Source organism: Hypanus sabinus, chromosome 5 (genome assembly GCF_030144855.1).
Source record: "Hypanus sabinus isolate sHypSab1 chromosome 5, sHypSab1.hap1, whole genome shotgun sequence".
Taxonomy (NCBI): Eukaryota; Metazoa; Chordata; class Chondrichthyes; order Myliobatiformes; family Dasyatidae; genus Hypanus; species Hypanus sabinus.
Window position 1 is genome coordinate 74,969,038 of NC_082710.1, and position 21,080 is coordinate 74,990,117.

Here is a 21,080-nt window from a genome sequence, read left to right on the forward strand (position 1 = left end):
GAAAGCCTCAGCTTTGGAGAAGATGCGGTGGAGACGGAGGAACTCGGAATAGGGAATAGCATTTTTAAATTTAGCAGGGTGGGAAAGAGTATAATCAAGGTAGTTATGGGAGTCAGTGGGTTTATAGAAGATGTCAGTGGACAGTCTGTCTCCAGAGATTGAGACCGAGAGATTGAGAAAGGGGAGAGAAGTGTCCGAAATGGACCAAGTGAATTTGAGGGCTGGGTGAAAGTTAGAGGCACAATTGATGAAATTGACAACCTCAGCATGGGTGCAGGAAGCAGCCCCAATGTAGTCGTCAATGTAGCAATGGAAAAGTTGGGGAGCAGTACCAGTATAGATTTAGAGCATAGACTGTTCCACATAACCCTCAAAGAGGCAGGCATAGCTGGGGCCCATGCAAGTGCCCATAGCTACACCCTTGGTCTAAAGAAAGTGGGAAGAGCAAGAAGTTATTATTATTATTACTATTATTATTATTCCCAGGATAAAGAACTGGAAAGTAGGAGTGTGGATTTGGACTCCGAGCCAGAGACTGGACAAGGACCCAGAACTTGGATCTTGACTTGGGCTCGGACCCTGGAACTAGGCGAGGACATGACATGGCTACAGGACTGGACATGGCTTGGGTTCTTTGAGGCTTGGCTACAGGACTAGGCGAGGCTTGGGTCCTTCGAGGCTTGGCTACAGGACTAGGCGAGGAACTCCTGGGCAGGATGAGGAACTCCATCTTGGAACGCAGGGCCAGGCCCCTTCCTAGGATGTGGGATTGGGATGACTTCCAAGGTAAACTGCAGAGGAACTGTCAAGGATTCAGATGGAGAGGGGAAGGGAACAGACCAAAGGAATGGCAAAGACTGCCTGACTTACCCTATGGCAGCGAGAATGGGAAGGGACAGATCCAAACACAGGGTAACGGCAAGGACAGCCTGACTTACACCGCAGAGGCAAGGGCAGGAAGGGAGCTCAATCCGGGTGGCTCCGAGTCTTGGCTGGCTATGGAAACAGCTGAATCTATATCTAGCTCAGAGTGGCAGACGGCCACTCAGCTGGCCCCGGAAACGGCCAAATCCGTACCCCAATGACTACTCCAACTAGAGACAACAAAGCTCCATGAAGCAGTGGTCCTCCAACCAAGCCTAGAGATCATGAATGGCTGCTCTAGCCTTACACCAGCAGGTTGCACCGAGGGGATACTGACAAGACAAACCATCATCCACTCTCGACCCCAGGGCCACTTATATTCCCAGCCACATGACAAGAATCAGGTGCCTATGATTAAGCCCAACTCAAGCAAGGGACAGCCAGAAGACCCGGAGTCCGGAGTCCACAGACCGGACCATGAACTGGAATATGGATTTAACGAACCAGATCATGACATGCTATTCTGACTTTAGATTCAGAACCGACTTGTGCATAGAAGGCAGAGGGTAGTGATTGAAGGGACTCATTTGAGCTGGGAGTCTGTAAGTAGTGGAGTTCCACAGGGATCTGAGTTTGGGATTTCTGGTAGGGCTTCTGTTTATTATAACGTATATAAATGACCTGGATGAAAATGCAGATAGGTGGGTTTGTAAATTTGCAGATGATACCCAGATTGGTGGAGTTGTAGATAGTATAGAAGGCTGACAAAAAATACAGCACAATATAAGTCAGTTGAAGAGATGGGCTGAGAAATGAAGTTTAACCCAGATAAATGTGAGCTGTTGCACCTCAGTTGAGCAAATGTAAGGAGACTGTACATTATTAAGTGAAGGGTCCTTAACAGTGATGCTGAGCTGACAGATCTTGGGATCCAAGTTCATAGCTCCTTGAAAGTAACTACAGAGGTCAGTAAGATGGTTAAAAAGGCTTATGGAATACTTGCTTTACTAGTCAACACTTTGAGTTCAAAAATCAGGAGGTAATATTGCAACTGTAAAACTCTGATTAGGCCACATCTAGAGTACTGGAAAGGATGCAGAGGAGTTTTATAAGGATTTTGCCTGGTTTAGAGGGCATGAGTTCTCAGCCTAACACAAGAGGGTGGGTAAATTTGGGTTGTTTACTCTGAAGCATTGGAGGCAGAGGGGAGATCTGATAGAGGTTTACAAGATTATGAGAGGCATAGATAGAGTGGGCAGGGAGTATCTGTTTCCATGGGTTGGAATGTCCCATACCAGAGGGACAGAGGGAGTAGGTTCAAAAGGGATGTGAGGGGTCAGTTTTTTACGAATTTTTTAGGAATCATGGATGCCTGGAATATGTAGCCTAATATGGTGATAGAGGCAAATGCATCAGAGGCTTTTAAGGGACATTTGGATAGGCACATGGATATAATGAAGAAACAGGGATATGGACATGGTGTAGGTAGGTAGGAGGGATTAGTATTTGGGTATTTTTGATTTGCTTTTTAGCTGGTTCAGCACAACACTGGACTGAATGGCCTGCTCCTGTGTTGAAATTGCAGGGGCCCTGGCAGATATATTTAAAATGTCGGTATACACGGGTGAGGTGCTGGAGGATTGGAGGATAGCTCATGTTGTTCTGTTGTTTAAAAAAGGCTCTAAAAGTAATCCAGGAATACAACGATTGGAGGTGTAGTGGACAGTGAAGAAGGTTTTCAAAGCTTGCAGAGGGATTTGGACCAGCTGGAAAAATGGGCTGAAAAATGACAGATGGAGTTTAATACAGACAAGTGTGAGGTATTGCACTTTGGAAGGAAAAACCAAGGTAGAACATAGAAGGTAAATGGTAGGGCACTGAGGAGTGCAGTAGAACAGAGAGATCTGGGAATACAGATACAAAATTCCCTAAAAGTGGCATCACAGGTAGATAGGGTAGTAAAGAGAGCTTTTGGTACACTGGCCTTTATAAATCAAGTATTGAATATAAGAGTTGGAATGTTATGATGAGGTTGTATAAGGCATTGGTGGGGCCGAATTTAGAGTATTGTGTGCAGTTTTGATCACCGAATTACAGGAAGGATATTAATAAGGTTGAAGGAGTGCAGAGAAGGTTTACAAGGATGTTGCGGGGACTTGAGAAACTGAATTACAGAGAAAGGTTGAATAGGTTAGGACTTTATTCTCTGGAGCGTAGAAGAATGAGGGGAGACTTGATAGAGGTATATAAAATTATAATGGGTATAGACAGGGTGAATGCAAGCAGGCTTTTTCTACTGAGGCCAGGGGAGAAAAAAAAAAGAGGATATGGGTTAAGGGTGAAGGGGGCAAAGTTTAAAGGGAACATTAGGGAGGGCTTCACGCAGAGAGTGGTGGGATTGTGGAATGAGCTGCCAGATGAAGTGGTAAATGCAGGCTCACTTTTAACATTGAAGAAATATTTGGACAGATACATGGATGAGAGGTGTATGGAGGGATATGGGCCAGGTGCAACTCAGTGGGACTAGGCAGAAAAATGGTTCGGCTCAGCCAAGAACGGCCAAAAGGTCTGTTTCTGTGCTGTAATGTTCTATGGTTCTATGGCACAGCCAAGAACAGCCAAAAGGCCTGTTTCTGTGCTGTAACGTTCTATGGTTCATTGTTTCAACGGTAAGTGGGAGGCCTTCAAAAGTGACATTTTGGGAGCACGATGCTTGTATGTGTTTGTCAGAGTAAAAGGTAAAGATAACAACAGTAGGGAACCTTAGTTTTCAAGAGATATGGAGGTCTTGGTTAAGAAAATCTAAGAGGTGCATAGTAGGTTTAGACAAGTAGGAATGTGATATACTTACGGAGTATAAGAAATGCAAGAGAACACTTCAGAAAGAAATCAGGAGGGCTAAAATGAAGTTGCCCTAGCAGACAAGGTGGAAGAGAATCCTAAGGGATTTTATCATTACATTAAAGAGCAAAAGGATTGCAAGTGACAAAACTGGTCCTCTGAAAGATCAGAATGGTAATCTATTTGCGGAGCCGAGAGAGATGTGGAAAACCTTAAATGGATTTTTGCATCTGTATTTATCCTGGAGCTGGACTGAGTCTATAGAAATGAGTCAAAGCAGCAGCGAGGTCATGAACCCTATAGAGATTACAGTGGAGGAGGTGTTTTGGCACAATGGCCTTCATAAATTAAAGTATTGAGTATAAAAGATGGAATGTTATGTTGAAGTTGTACAAGATGTTGGTGTGGCCTAATTTGGAGTATTGAATGCAGTTTTGGTCACCTACCTACAGGAAAGATGTAAATAAGGTTTAAAGAGTACAAAGGAAATTAACAAGGATGTTGCCGGGTATGGAGGACCTGAGTTATAAGGAAAGATTGAATAGGTTAGGACTTTATTCCTTGGAATGTAGAAGACTGAGGGAAGAATTGACAGAGGTATACAAAATTATGGTGGGTAAGAGAGAGTAAATGCAATCAGGCTTTTTCCACTAAGGGTGGGTGGGACAGTGATTAGAGGTCATGAGATAAGGGGAAAGGCAAAAAGTTTACAAAGGGACCTAAGAGGAAACTTCTTCACAGACTGTCCTGAGAGTGTAGAACGAGCTGCCAGCACAAATGGGCTTGATTTGATGTTAAGATAGCTTGGATAGGTACATGGATAGTTAGGCCATGGAGGGGCCTGGCGCAGGTTGATGTGAATAGGCAGTTTAAATGGATCTGCATGGACTAGATGGACTGAAAGACCTGTTTCTGTGCTGTGCTTTACTATGACTCTATCTGCTGTCTTGGCTTTGAGTGTGACATTACATTCTACTCACTTGGATGCTTTTGTAATTCTAATTCTGCCTTTTCGATCGTAACCAGCATGCTCTCAGTTAGATCTGCTCGTTTGCCCAGAATTGCAAATCCATTCCAAATATACATCATTTCCTGTCAAGAAGAATACATTTATAAAATTAAGACTGATCACTTTTAATTAAACTAAAGGAATCAAATTTCACATTCCTAAATTAGTTCTCATCAATCTTTCAACAAATTACTAATCTTCTGCCAGAGTGCATCACAGTTTGGAAGCCTTCAGGCCAGCAGGCAGACATCTCCAAGGCACATACCAACTTACTCATCCAGTGTCACCACGTCAAAATCATAGAGTGCCCCACTTACAGGATTACCGTGACCCATCATACACCAGTACTTAAAGGAACAACTAGAAGTGGGCACAGCTAGCAAGAAAGCAGGAGAATGGCATTAACCTAGTTTTGGTTTACTTATAATGTTTGACTAATGATGATTCAAACCTGACATTGGTCATTGACTCTCATTAAATATGCAAGCACAAGAAAGAGATTGTTTCTCCAAATGTTTTCCTCTTTCCCCAGCAACTTTTTGCTTTTTGTGTTCTGACGTGCATAGACTTTTGAATAGAATGATGACAAAGCATATAAAAAATAACTGAAATAATTTGTAATAAGTTCATTTTACAGATTGCTCCATCCTTTAAACTTACCTCTATGTCAAGACTAATTGCTTATACTCCATTGGAATTAACATCGTGTAGCATAGAAAGGTAAATGGAAGGGGCAGACCAAGAGCTGGCAAGTCATAGGTAGACCCAGGTGAGGAGGGGCAAGAGGCAGATGGTAGACCCAGGTGAGGAGGGGGGGAGAGGTAGATGGTAGACCCAGGTGAGGAGGGGGGGAGAGGCAGATGGTAGACCCAGGTGAGGAGGGGGGGAGAGGCAGATGGTAGACCCAGGTGAGTAGGGGGGAGAGGCAGATGGTAGACCCAGGTGAGAAGGGGGGGAGAGGCAGATGGTAGATCCAGGTGAGGAGGGGGGAGAGGCAGATGGTAGACCCAGGTGAGGAGGGGGGAGAGGCAGATGGTAGACCCAGGAGAGGAGGGGGGAGAGGCAGATGGTAGACCCAGGTGAGGAGGGGGTAGATCCATTTGCATTTAGCCTCATCATGAAAATGTCATGATTTCCACTATTCCCTCTTCCATCTGCTTATCATCCCTTCTTACCCAGAGCGACCTATAGTTTCTTGCTTCAACTGCCTGCCTTCACCTTTTTATACTAGTTATCTACCCTCTGTATTTCAATCCAGATGAATGGTCTCGACTCAAAGACCCAAAATCTCTCCCCCCTCAGATGCCACTGCGTTCCTCCTGGATTTTGTGTGTTGCTTCAGATTCCAGCATCTGCAGCCTCTTGTATCTCCATGTTAACACTGTGTAGCTGAGGTTGAAATTACAGTATGATCTAATCTTAGCCCTTTATTTTCTTAGTTTTCAGAATCCCAGTGACTGTATAATTTGCACATACAGTAGATTTTTGTTAATTACGGCACATCAGGACCAGTACATTGTCATCCAATTAAATGGCTGCCCCAATTAGTCGAAGTTTCATGGAAATAGTTGAAAGGTATTTTAAAAAGTCAAACTACCATTCAACTGTGTAATAAATGATGTACTTAACTGAAATACAGAACAAATTAGAACACTACCTGTGTTGCCTTTATGGCAGTTATTTAGTTTATAATATTTTCGCTTAGTAATTCGTTTGTTAGCATTCTAGTTAAAGTTAGGATTGTTTAAAGTAAATTCGTTGTCTGTGATATATCGCAGCATGCGATGACGTCATATCTGGTTTCGCCGCGTCCTGTGGGAAAATACTGGTTTGTAGAAATGGGAAGGTGGGAGTCGAAACATGTGCAAGTCCAGCACAGCAAAGTTTTCTTTCTACGCACCAGAAACATAGTGAAGGCAACGCTGTAAGTCATGAGATAATCGATATGTTGAATTAAAATGTTAATGCCGATTCCGTTAAAAGTAACGAAGGTCGATAAGGTTTATGTTTTTGTTAGTTAAAGAGTTGCAGATAGTTTGTGTTGAAGTGTATTTAAAGCAGTCAATGGTGCAGGTAGATTCTGACTGTACGTTGCACTTTAATGTAATGTAGTTGTTGCAGTTTTACCTTTGCCAGTATTTACGATGTAAATGTAATATCAAAAAGGAAACAAATGCTGTACAAATCTTGTATTGCTTTTTCAACAGTTTTCACCATACGTTAATGAGGAAGAGTGAACAGTAAACAGTTAATCTTACTGTGATCCTGTCGTCATTGACAAAGGTTTAACTCAGTGTTTAGCTCAGCGTTATCTTACACGCCGAGCGAGAACACTACAGTGAAAAAGTGGCATTATCAGGTGTTTCAAGTGCTGCAATGACAACTCGATCCAGCATCAAGACGTTGTCACCCAGTGACAGGGGCAGTAGGACATCATCAAGTAAGGCCACCCATGCAAGAGCTAAGGCAGAAGCAGCCAAGCCAGCGACAGGGGCTGTAGGACATCATCAAGTAAGGCCGCCCATGCAAGAGCTAAGACAAAAGCCACCAAGGTGCGAGTGCGCTACGCCAAACAAGAAGCAAAATTGAAAATGGAAGCGGCTGCCAGAGAAGCCAAAAACTAGATGGAAGCGGCTGCCAGAGAAGCCGAAAACCAGAAGGAAGCGGCTGCCAGAGAAGCCGAAAACCAGAAGGAAGAGGCTGCCAGAGAAGCCCAAAACCAGTTGGAAAGGGCAAGGATAGCGTCAGAGTTAGAAGTGCTGACGCTGGAACGAGAAGAAGAAGCTGCCAGGGTGGAAGCAGAGTTCATAGAAGATGCTGAAGAAATGCAAGATCTGGTTGACATAAAACCTACTTCAGAAAAGACCAGATTGGAACGCACAAGCGACTATGTCCAATCTCAAACAGACTGGAAGATTTGTTCTTCCACTCCATACTTATTTGATTACGCCCTACTTCATGAGGAGTCCCAGAGAGGCCCAATTGCATCACATCCATCCGAGGAAGACAATTTACCCTTGCAACTCCGTGATGAAGTCAAGAATGAAAGGGCTGATGACAAATACTTCTCGACACCAAACTTACCAGATTTGGCGAGAAGAGAGGCAAAGACCGAATTCAGAACAGCAAATTCCATAACAGATGTACGCCCTCGGTCATATACCCACCGACATACTTCCCCAGGCCGCATGCCACTTGCAATTGAACCTCTGGCACAGTATTTAGCACGACGAGATCTCGTCACTTCAGGACTATACCAGTTCGACGACAAACCTGAAAATTACTGTGCATAGTACTCCACATTCACCAACGCTATCGACGGAATCCAGCTCAGAGCAACCCAAGAGTTGAATCTTATGGTGAAATGTCTGGGAAAAGAATCATGCAAACAGGTGAGACGCATACGTTCCGTGTACATCAACAAACCTGAGCTAGCCTTAAGCAAAGCATGGGAGAGACTTCGGGAGGGCTATGCGGCCCCGAAATTATTGAAGTGGCGCTATACCGACGTCTGGAAAATTTTCCTAAGGTGTCAGCCAAGGACCACATTAAGTTAAGGGAGCTCGGAGATTTACTCATGGAGATTCAAGGTGCCAAAGAAGATGGCTACTCAACTGGTCTAGTATACCTAGATACTCCATCTGGGATTAGACAAATCGTGGACAAACTTCCATTTGGGCTGCAGGACAGGTGGGTGTCTGTTGCCTCAGAGTATAAAGAAGACCACAATGGTCGATTTCCTCCCTTTGAGTATTTCACTAGGTTTGTGTGCAGGGAGGCAAAGAAGTGAAACGACCCTAGCCTCATGGGTCAAGGAAGCAGTACAGTTTACACCAGGCCAGATAAATCCTCTTCAAATAATTTCAACATTGATAAACCCGTCTCAGTGCTTAAGACTGAAGTCTTTACAACTAACCACGACCCTAGCAAGAATTGTCCATTGCATAACAAACCCCACCCCCTCAGAAAATGCAGAACGTTTAGGGAAAAATCCTTTGAAGAGAGGACGGCCCTTCTCAAGGAGAAAAGAATATGTTTTAAATGCTGTTCCTCGACCTCTCACTTTGCTAGAGAGTGTACGATCGCCATGAAGTGTCCGGAATGTAATAGCACTGATCAGGATGGGGCCATGCATCCTGGCCTGTTACCGCAAACTGACAAAGCTCCTTCACCCTCACAACAGGACGGCGGGGAGGGAGAGGCTCACTCCAGGACAACTGTTGTCAGCTCGAGCTGTACAGAAGTTTGCGGTCAAGCTCAGTCAAGCCGTTCTTGTTCAAAGATCTGCCTCACTAAGGTGTACCCTAAAGGAGCCAAAGACAAGGCCATCAAAGCCTATGTAATTCTGGACGATCAGAGCAATCGCTCACTGGTCAGTCCAGAGTTCTTTAACTTGTTCAACATTGAGAGTGAGCAGTTCCCATACTACCTTAGAACTTGCTCAGGCAACATGGAAACTCATGGAAGGAAGGCAGATGGTAAAGTCATCATCTGTCTCCCTCCGCTCTTAGAGTGCAATGAACTTTTGAATAACCGCACTGAGATCCCGACGCCAAGTGCGGTGCTACACCAGCCACATCTCCACCACATCGCCAAACACATTCCAGAACTGGATCCAACAGCAGAAATACTCCTGCTATTAGGAAGAGATGTTGTTCGGGTGCACAAGGTTAGGCAGCAGGTCAATGGACCACACGACGCCCCCTGGATCTGGGCTGGGTGGTGATAGGAGAGGTGTGTCCTGGCAATGTACACAAACTGATGGTTAGCACACTCAAGACCAATGTGCTAGAGAGTGGCCGCCAGTCAATTTTTCAACCCTGCACAAGTGTCATGTGTATCAAGGAAGCACGACAAGGCTTTAACAAACGTAAAGTAACCGACGAGACACTGGGTCAGTCAGTCTTCGCTCAAACTGAGCATGATAATAAACTTGCTCAATCAGCTCAAGACGCCATTTTCTTAAAAACAAAGGACACCACGGTTTTCAGAGATGAAGCAAATAATGGGGTCGGCCCACTGCCTTTCAGAGAACCACACCAGTGTTTGCCAAATAACAAAGAGCAGGCAGTCAAGCGGTTCACGCCCTTGCAAAAAACCCTGAAAAGGAAACCTGAGATGCAGCAATGCACCCGATTGACCCACAATGTACTGTACACACTAATGGCAGAGGTCACAGCCATTATAAATGCACGACCACTTCTACCCATGTCTTCCGACCTGGAAAACCCCTTCACACTCTCGCCATCAATGCTCCTTACACAGAAGGCAGGAGCTCTCCCTCCACCAGGGGACTTCTCTGATAAGGATTTGTACTTAAAGCAATGAAGACAGGTCCAGGCTCTGGCAAATCGGTTCTGGTCTCGCTACATTCCCTAGCAGGGACGGACGTGTCAGGAAGGTTGAGTTGAAAACTACCGACCAAGGTGATGTGAAAATATACCAAAGGCCAGTTACAGAAGTCATTCTACTTCTACCTAAGGACTGATTTAGAGACTGAAGTTTGTATTATGTTATTGTGACCTTACGAAGGTCAAGCGGGGAGTGTGTTGCCTTTATGACAGTTATTTAGTTTATAATATTTTCGCTTAGTAATTCGTTTGTTAGCATTCTAGTTAAAGTTAGGATTGTTTAAAGTAAATTCGTTGTCTGTGATATATCGCGGCATGCGATGATGTCACATCTGGTTTCGCCGCGTCCTGTGGGAAAATACCGGTTTGGAGAAACGGGAAGGTGGGGGTCGAGACAAGTGCGAGTCCAGCGCAGCAAAGTTTTCTTTCTACGCACCAGAAACATAGTGAAGGCAACGCTGTAAGTCATAAGATAATCAATATGTTGAATTAAAATGTTAACGCCGATCCTGTTAAAAGTAACGACGGTCGATAAGGTTTATGTTTTCATTAGTTAAAGAGTTGCGGATAGTTTGTGTTGAAGTGTATTTAAAGCAGTCAATGGTGCAGGTAGATTCTGACTGTATGTTGCACTTTAATGTAATGTAGTTGTTGTAGTTCTACCTTTGCAAGTATTTACGATGTAAATGTAATATCAAGAAGGAAACAAATGCTGTACAAATCTTGTATTGCTTTATCAACAGTTTTCGCCATGCGTTAATGAGGAAGAGTGAACAGTAAACGGTTAATCTTACTGTGATCCTGTCATCATTGACAAAGGTTTAACTCGGTGTCTAGTTCAGCATTATCTTACATGCCGAGCGAGAATACTACACTACCAATACTATTACAGTACTGTAAAACTGTGTCGTAGGTCAAATCAAAGGTGGTGACAAATCAGCATATAGGAGGGAGATTGAAAATCTGGCTGAGTGGTGCTATAACAATCTCTCACTCAGAGTCAGCAAGACCAAAGAGCTGATTATTGACTTCAAGAGATGAAATAAGAGTTTCATGAGCTAGTCTTCATTAGGGCATCAGACATGGAGAGGGTCAGCAACTTATCAAGTGCAATTATGAAGAAATCACGGCAGCACCTCTTCTTCCTTAAGAATTTGCAAAGATTGGGCATGATATCTAAAATTCTGACAAACTTCTATAGATGTGTGGTGGTGGGGAGGATGCCTGATATGGAAACACTAATGCCTTTGAATGGAAAATCCTACATAAAGTAATGGATACGGCCCAGTCCATCACTGGTAAAGCCCTCCCCACAAATATGCATATCTACACGGAGTGCTGTTGCAGGAAAGCACCATCCATCATCAGGGATCCCCAGCACCCAGGACATGATTTTTTCTCACTGCTGTCATCAGGAAGAAGGTACAGGAACCTCAAGACTCACACCACCACCTTTAGGAATAGCTCTTGAACCAAAAGAGATAACTTCACTCAACCTTCCTTGCCCCATCACTGAAATGTTCCCATAGCTCAAGGATTCACTTTCATCTCCTGGTCTAGATATTTATTGCTTATTTATTATTAATATTTCTTCTTTTGTATTTGCACAGTGTCCTTTGTACACTGTTTGTACTCTCAATTGGTGCATCATTGACTCTATTATGGTTATTGGATTTACTGAGTATGCCCACAAGAAAACAAATCTGAGGGCTGTATGTGGTGATATAAAGATACTTTGATAATACATTTATTTTGTACTTTGAGCTTGATTAGTTCCTAATAGTTATCAATGGATGAATTCATCCAGGGCACACTGCTGTTTTCTTTTGATTGACTGTAAATGAACAAAATCAACGCAGAGCCTTACTGTATGCCTTCATAAAATGCACTGGAAGATTGCATCCTCCTAACCCTTATTTTCATTGCAACATTCAAGATGATTATCAGATGAAGTGGTAAAGTGCTTAACTGGGGAAGGGCTAACTTTGAAGGGATGAAGCAGGAACTAGCGAGAGTAAATTGGAAACAGATATTCCAAGGGGAAAGCACAGAAGTAATATGGGAGAAGTTTAGGGACCACTTGAGCTGGGTTCAGGATAGGTTTGTCCCACCAAGGCAAGGAAAAAATGGTAGGAAAAGGGAACCGTGGCTGATGAAACATGTGAGGCAACTCATCAAGAAGAAAAAGGAAGCATATGTTAGATATAAGAAGCAGGAAGTAGGAGGGGCTTATGAGAAATATAGGGTAGCCAAGAAGGAGCTAAAGGAAGGACTAAGGAGAGCTCAAGGGGGCATGAGAAGGCCTTGGCATGTCGGATTAAGGAGAACCCCAAGGCGTTCTATGCATATGTGAAGAACAGGAGGATGACGAAAACGAAGGTGGGACCGCTAAAGAATAGAGAGGGCAACATGTGCCTGTAGGTGGAGAAGGTTGGGGAGGTCCTAAATGAATACTTTGCTTCAGTATTCACAAGTGAAAAGGATCTTGATCAGGATGAGGTCGAAGTAGAGCGGGCCTGTGTGCTGGACAATGTGGAGATTAAGGAAGAAGTAGTGCTGGATCTTCTTAAAAACATTAAGATTGATAAATCCCCAGGGTCGGATATGATACACCCCAGGTTGTTGTGGGAATTGAGAGAAGAGATCGCAGGAGCATTAGCTATGATCTTTGAATCCTCTTTGGCTGCAGGGGAAGTGCTGGATGACTGGAGAATGGCAAATGTTGTTCCCTTGTTTAAAAAAGGTAATAGGGAGTAACCTGGGAACTATAGACCGGTGAGTCTTACGCCAGTGGTCTGCAAACTACTGGAAAGGATTCTTAAGGATAGGACCTACGAGCATTTGGAGAAGTACAGTCTACTCATGGATAGTCAACATGGCTTTGTGAAAGGAAGATTGTGCCTCATGAGCCTGATTGAGTTTTTTGAAGAGGTAACAAAAGAAATTGATGAAGGTAGGCCAGTGGATGTGGTCTACATGGACTTTAGCAAAGCATTTGACAAGGTCCCTCATGAGAGACTCATCCAGAAAGTCATGAAGCATGGGATAAGCGGAACTTTGGCTGTTTGGAAAAAAAAAATGACTTAAAGGAAGAAAGCAGAGGGTAGTTGTGGAAGGAAAGTATTCTGCCTGGAGGTCGGTGACTAGTGAATTGCTGCAGGGATCTGTTCCGGGACCACTGCTATTTGTGATTTTTATAAATGACCTTAATGTAGAGATGGAAGGATAGGTGAATAAGTTTGCAGATGACACGAAGATTGGAGGAGTTCTGGATGGAGCTATAGGTGGTTGAAAGATGCAAGAGGATATAGACAGGCTGCAGAGTGGGGCAGAAAAATGGCAGATGGAATTCAATCCGGACAAGTGTGAGGTGATGCATTTTGGAAGGGCAAACCAGAAGACTGAGTACAGGATTAATGGTCAGTTACTTAAGAATGTGGAGGAACAAAGGGACCTTGGGGTTCAAATCCATACATCCCTTAAGGTCACTGCACAGATTAATAGGGTAGTTAAGAAGGCCTATGGGATGCTAGGCTTCATTAACAGGGGGATTGAGTTCAAGAGTAGAGAGATCATGTTGCAACTCTACAAATCTCTGGTGAGACCGCACTTAAGAGTATTGTGTTCAGTTCTGATCACCTCATTATAGGAAGGATGAGGAAGCTATGGAGAGGGTGCAGAGGAGATTTACCAGGATGTGGCCTGGATTGGAGAACAAGTCATATGTAGCAAGGTTAGCAGAGCTGGAACTTTTCTCTTTGGAGTGTAGAAGAATGAGAGGGAACTTGATAGAGGTCTACAAGATTATGAGAGTCATAGATAGGGTAGATAGTCAGTACCTGTTTCCCATGACACCAATAGTAAACACCAGAGGGCATATGTACAAAATTAAGGGAGGGAAGTTTAAGGTAGACATCAGGGGTAAGTTTTTTTTACACAGAGGGTTGTGAGTGCCTGGAATGACTTGCCAGGGATGTTGGTGGAGGCTAAAACATTAGGGGTATTTAAGAGCCTCTTGGACAGGCACAAGGATGAAAGAAAAATGGAGGGTTATGGGGTAGTGTGGGTTTAGTACTTTTTTTTAGGGATTATATGGGTCAGCACAACATGGAGGGCTGAAGGGCCTGTACTGTGCTGTACTGTTCTATAGTTCTATGGTTCTATGATTGTCAATCCTTGAAAATATTCGCAGTTCCTAACTTATTGAAGTAATGAAATGGTTTCATTTTCACTCCCAGTCATTTCTGGCATCTCCAAGCCTGAATGCTTGAAACCGGAGTAAGCAAAACAGTTCTGAATTATCTTACTGCTTTTTTCTCACCAACTTCCAGTGAGAAAAATTTGAAAACAAGAGAAAATCTGCAGATGCTGGAAATCCAAGCAACACACACAAAATGCTGGAGAAACTTATCAGGCCAGGCAGCATCTATGGAAAAGACATTTCAGGCTGAGACCCTTCAGCAGGACTGGAGAGAAAAAAAAGATGAGGAGTAGAGTTTAAAAGGTGGGGGGAGGGGAGGGAGAAACACAAGGGGATAGGTGAAACCGGGAGAGGGAGGGGTGAAGTAAGGAGCTGGGAAACTGATTGGAGAAAGATACAGAGCTGGAGAAGTGGGAACCTAATACAAAAGGACAGAAGACCCTGGAAGAAAGAAAAGGGGGAGGAGCTCTGGAGATGGCCAGGCAAGGAGATAAAGTGAGAGAGGCAAAAGGGGATGGGGAATGGTGAAGGAGAGGGCAGGGGTCCCACTACGCCCACACCTCAGTGAGTTCTGCACCCGCCACGACGCTGAACTTTTCTTCCACCACCTCAGTCTCCGAGCCTATTTCTTTGGCAAGGATTCTCCACCCCATACCAATGACTGTTTCTCCCATCTTCAACCCTCCTCCTCTTCCTGGACACCCCATCCTGGTCTTCTGCCTGCTCTGGACCTTTTCTTTGCCAAATGCCGACAGGACATCAACCAAATCGACTTCAACAACCCTCTCTCCAACTCCAACCTCATTCCTTCCGAATATTCTGCTCTCCTCTCCTTCCACACTAATCCTAACCTCACCATCAAACCTGCAGATAAGGGAGGTGCTGTAGTGGTCTGCTGTACTGACCTCTGCCTTGCTGAGGCCCAGCACCAACTCTCAGACACACCTCCTCTTTCTTACCCTTCAAACAGGACCTTACTAAGGAACACCAGGCCATTGTCTCCCACACCATCATAAACCTTATTAGCTCTGGTGATCTCCCATCCCCTGCCACCAACCTCATAGTTCCTGCACCTCACACTTCCCGTTTCTACCTTCTATCCAAGATCCACAAACCTGCCTGTCCAGGTATACCTGTTGTTTCAGCTTGTTCCTGCCACACTGAACTCATATCGGCTTACCTCAACTCTGTTTTATCCCCCCTAATTCAGTCCCTTCCTACCCACATCCATGACACCACACACGCTCTTGATCTTTTCGAGGATTTCAAATTCCCTGGCCCCTATCATCTTACTTGCACCATGGATGTCCAGTCTCTGTACACCTCCATCCCCCACCAGGAAGGCTTCAAAGCTCTCCATTTCTTTCCAGACCTTACACCTAACCAGTTCCCCTCCATGACCATGCTCCTCTGCCTAGCAGAACTTGTCTTCACTCGAAATAATTCCTCTGTTGGCTTCTCCCAGTTCCTTCAAACAAAAGGTGTAGCCATGGGCACTCACATAGGTCCCAGCTACGCCTGCCTGTTTGTCAGCTGCATGGAACGGTCTATGTTCTAAGCTACATTGGTTACTGTCCTGCACTTTTCCTACGCTAAATCGACATAAATCCTACGCTGCTTCCTGCACCCACGTCGAACTCCAATTTCCACCCATTCCTGGTCCATTTCCAACACCTCCCTCCCCTTTCTTGATCTCTTTGTCTCTATCTCTGGAGTCAGCATATCTACTGATGTCTATTGTAAACCTACAGACTCTCACAACTACCTGGACTATACCTCTTCCCACCCTGTCACTTGGAAAAATGCCATCCCCTTCTCTTAATTTCTCCATCTTTGCTCTCAGGATGAGACTTTTCATTGCAGAATGAAGGAGATGTCCTCTTTTTTCAAAGAAAGGAAAGGAAAGAAAGGAAAGGATTCCCTTCCTCCACCATCAACATCAACCTCAATCGCATCTCTTCTATTTCATGCACATCTGCTCTCTACCATCCTACCAGGGATAGGGTTCCTCTTGTCCTCACCTACCACCCCAACAGACTCTGCATCCAGCACATTATTCTCCAAGACTTCCGCTACCTCCAATGGGATCCCACCGCCAAGCACAACCTTCCCTCCCCTCCTCCTTTCTAGTTTCCATAGGGATTGCTCCGTATGCAACCCCCTTGTCCATTCCTCCCTCCCCACTGATTTCCCTCCTGGCAATTAACCTTGCAAGCAGAACAAGTACTACTCTTGCCCCTACATCTCCTCACTACCATTCTGGGTCCTAAACAATCCTTTCAAGTGAGATGACACTTCACTCGTGAGTCTGTTGGGGGTCATATACTGTGTTTGGTGCTCCCAGTGTGGCCTCCTGTATTTCGGTGATACCTTATGTAGATTGGGAGACCACTTCAACGAGCGCCTATGCTCCATCTGCCAGAACAAGCGGGATCTCTCAGTGGGCACCCATTTTAATTCCACATCCCATTCCGATATGTACATTCATGGCCTCCTCTACTGTCGGGATGAGGCCACACTGAAGCTGGAGAAGCAACACCTTATATCCTGTCTGGGTAGCTTCCAAGCTAAGAAAATCTATGTCCATGAACATCAATTTCTCGAACTTCCGGTAATGGTCCCCTCCTTCACCATTCTCCATTCCCTTTTCCCTCTCTCACCTCGTCTCCTTGCTCCTCTCCCTGTTCTTTCTTCCGTGGCCTTCTGTCTTCTCCTATTGGATCCCTCCTTCTCCAGCCTTGTATCTCTTTCGCCAATCAACTTCCCAGCTTGTTACTTCACCCTTCCCCTCCTGGTTTCACCTATCTCCATGTTTCTCCTTCCCCTCCCCCCACCTTTTAACTCTACTCCTCATCTTTTTCTCCTCAGTCCTGCTGAAGGGTCTCAGCCTGAAACGCCAACTATTCTCTTTTTCATAGAAAGAATGCTACCTGCCCTGCTGAGTTTCTCCAACATTTTGTGTGTGTTGCTCAGATTTCCAGCATCTGCAGATTTTCTCTTGTTTGTGATGACAATGTACGTATTGATTTTGCATCCTGGAAATACTCAGGTCAATGATCACCCAAGCATTCAGTTATGGGAAATGAGGGATTGTGAATATTTTAACTTTTGGCTATAACAGTTGGCTTAATACTGTATGTAATTCAATACATTTGAATCAAGAGTTCACCCCACCTAAGCTGATATTTACACATCAACATGGGCAGCCATTTGAAACGAGTTAACTCCGGTCAGTGCAAAATGGTGAACAACTAACTGAAAGCTAAGTCGACTGTGACTGCGACTGGGCAGGAATTATATTTTTCTTCTAATGCTTTCAAATTTTAGACTGCTTTTTGCACCAATAAATTTATAATTCTGGTAAACGTTCAGAAGACAGCATCACTCACAGCCAGACTGATGAAAAGATATAATATTATGTTTACAAGTATCACAGAAATGTGCAAAATTTGGAATCACATTTTCAGCTAAAGATAGATGCACTCAATCCAGAGGTAACTAGGTAAAAATCAAAGTTAATATAGTACAGAGATTTTGAGTAATGCATCAAAAAAATACATGCCTTCGCTTCTGCAACCACCATACAACTGACAATGTGTTCTACTCTAGTTTGACATGCAAATTCTATAGCAACTCCACTTGGCTTCATTCCTACAGAAACTCATTAACCCCAAAGGCACAGCAAATTGAAGTCAAGTGAACTTTTATTGTCATTTCGACCATAACTGCTGGTACAGTGCATAGTAAAATGAGACAACGTTTTTCAGGACCACAGTGTAACATGACACAGTACAAAAGACTAGACTGAACTACGTAATTAAAAAAAACGCAGAGAAAGCTACACTAGACTACAGACCTACACTGGACTGCATAAAGTGCACAAAAACAGTGCAGGCATTACAATAAATAATAAACAGGACAGTAGGCCAAGGTGTCAGTCCAGGCTTCGGGTATTGAGGAGTCTGATAGCTTGGGGGAAGAAACTGTTACATAGTCTGGTTGTGAGAACTCGAATGCTTCGGAGCCTTTTCTCAGATGGCAGGAGGGAGAAGAGATCGTATGAGGGGTACATAGGGTCCTTCATAATGCTGTTTCCTTTGCGGATGCAGTGTGTAGTGTAAATGTCCATGATGGCGGGAAGAGAGACCCCGATAATCTTCTCAGCTGACTTCACTATCCACTGCAGGGTCTTGATATCCGAGGTGGTGCAATTTCCGAACCAGGCAGTGATGCATTTGCTCAGGATGCTCTCAATACAACCCCTGTAGAATGTGATGAGGATGGGGGGGGGGGGGGATGGGAGATGGACTTTCCTCAGCCTTCGCATAAAGTAGAGACACTGCTGAGCTTTCTTTGCTATGGAGCTGGTGTTGAGTGACCAGGTGAGATTCTCCGTCATGTGAACACCAGGAAATTTGGTGCTGTTTACGATCTTTACTGAGGAGCTGTCGATGTTCAGTGGGCAGTGGTCGCTCCATACCCTCCTAAAGTCAACAACCATCTCTTTTGTTTTGTTCACATTAAGAGACAGGTTGTTGGCTCTGCACCAGTCCATTAGCCGCTGCACCTCCTCTCTGTAAGCTGACTCATCGTTCTTGCTGATGAGACTCACCACGGTTGTGTCATCGGCGAACTTGATGTTTTGGTTTGAGCTGTGTGTTGCAGCACAGTCATGGGTCAGCAGAGTGAACAGCAGTGGACTGAGCACGCAACCCCGAGCTCAGTGTGATTGTGTTGGAGATGCTGCTCGCGATCCGGACTGACTGAGATCTCCCAGTCAGGAAGTCTAGGATCCAGTTGCAGGGGGAGGTGTTCAGGCCCAGTAGGCTCAGCTTTCCAAACAGTTTCTGAGGGATGATTGTGTTGAATGCTGAAATGAAGTCTATGAACAGCTTCCGAACGTTTGTGTCTATTTTGTCCAGGTGGGTTAGGGCCAGGTGGAGGGGGGTGGCAACGGCGTCATCTGTTGAGCGGTTGGGATGGTATGCAAACTGCAAGGGATCCAGTGAGGGGGGCAGCAGGGTCTTGATATGCCTCATGATGAGCCTCTCGAAACACTTCATAATGATGGATGTAAGTGCAATGGGACGGTAGTCATTTAGGCAGGACACTGAAGACTTCTTCCCCAAGGGGACGATGGTGGCGGCCTTGAAGCACGTTGGAACGGTGGCGCTGCTCAGGGAGATGTTGAAGATGTCAGTGAGAACATCTGCTACTGGTCTGCACGTCCTCTGAGCATTCTACCAGGGATGTTGTCTGGTCCAGCAGCCTTCCGTGGGCTGACCCTGCACAGGGTTCTTCTTACATCGGCCACGGTGAGACACAGCACCTGGTCATTTGTAGGAGGGGTGGACTTCCTCGCCACCACGTCATTTTTTGCCTCAAACTGGGCGTAGAAGTTATTCAGCGCATCTGGAGGCATCACCCACACAGTCAGGTGATGTTGTCCTGTAATTGGTGATGTCCTGGATGCCCTTCCACATGCGCCCTGTGTCGCCGCTGTCCTGGAAGTAACTGTGGATTAGCTGGGCATGTGCACGCATTGCCCCTCTGATGGCTCGGGACAGTTTGGCCCTTGCTGTTGTTAAAGCTGCCCTGTCCCTGCCCTGAAGGTGGAGTCGCGGGACCTCAGCAGCGCACGCATCTCTGCGGTCATCCATGGCTTCTGGTTGGCATGTATAGTGTCGGTCTTGGACAGAGTAACATCAACAATGCACTTTCTGATGTAGCTGGTCACTGATGCTGTGTACTCCTCTAAGTTGGTAGAGTTGCCATCGGTTGCAGCCTCCCTGAACATGTGCCAGTCAGTGTGCTCAAAGCAGTCTTGAAGAGCAGAGATGGCTCCTGCTGCCCAGGTTTTCACCTGCTTCTGAACTGGTCTGGAGCGCCTGACGAGCGGTCTGTATGCTGGGATTAGCATAACAGAGATGTGGTCTGAGTATCCGAGGTGGGGGCGGGGCTCTGCCCGGTACGCGTCGGGGATGTTTGTGTAAACCAGGTCCAACACATTCTCCCCCCTCGTTGCAAAGTCCACATATTGATGGAATTTGGGGAGCACTGACTTAAGGTTCGCGTGGTTAAAATCACCGGCGACAATAAACAGTCCATCAGGGTGTGCGTTCTGCAGTTCGCTAATAGCCCCGTACAGTTCACAGAGCGCCTCCTTAGCATTAGCGCTGGGGGGATGTAGACACCGAATATATGGACAGAGGTGAATTCCCGTGGCAAATAAAATGGTCTGCATCGAACTGTCACAAACTCCACTAGCAATACGCAGTGTCTGGAAACTAGCACAGAGTTCTTACACCATTCCGTGTTGATGTAAACACACAAGACACCACCGCGAGCCTTACCGGAGACAGCTGCATCTTTGTCCCAACGAAACAAAGCTAGCCCGTCTAGCTGGATGGCAACGTCCGAAATCCCATCAGTGAGCCATGTCTCTGTGAAGACAAATGCGGAGCAAACTCTGTACTCCCGCCGAGTATTACGTTGGAGTTCGATGTAGTCCATTTTATTGTCCAGGGAGCTGACATTGGAGAGCAGAATGGATGGGAGAGCTGGCTGGCTAGGGTTTGCTTTTAGCCTGGCAGGGACCCCTGCCCGATTGCCTCACTTCTGCTTCTTTGCACATCGCTTTCGACGTCTCCATCTCCGGCTCCGAGCATCAGGCAAGTATGAGGAATGTAGGCCCGTATCCCTCAGCAAGCCGATGTAATTCAGCCAGCAGAGCTTTGTGAAGGTTTGTTTTTGGACGATCTCTGTATTGTAGTGGTATCTGGCGATGGTAGATAGCTGCTCTGTTATCCATATG

The 21,080-nt window shown here is 45.3% G+C and overlaps 1 protein-coding gene across 4 annotated transcripts in view; it reads right to left on the reverse strand.

Annotated features, from left to right (window-relative positions):
- LOC132394244 (tetratricopeptide repeat protein 39B) overlaps positions 1 to 21,080 on the reverse strand; it is a 411,030-nt gene that overhangs the window by 17,864 nt on the left and 372,086 nt on the right. For all 4 annotated transcript variants that reach the window (XM_059970126.1, XM_059970127.1, XM_059970128.1 and 1 more), the window contains one exon: positions 4,686 to 4,797. In XM_059970126.1, coding sequence (XP_059826109.1) covers positions 4,686 to 4,797 — 112 coding nt within the window. The remainder of the gene's footprint in view (positions 1 to 4,685; positions 4,798 to 21,080) is intronic.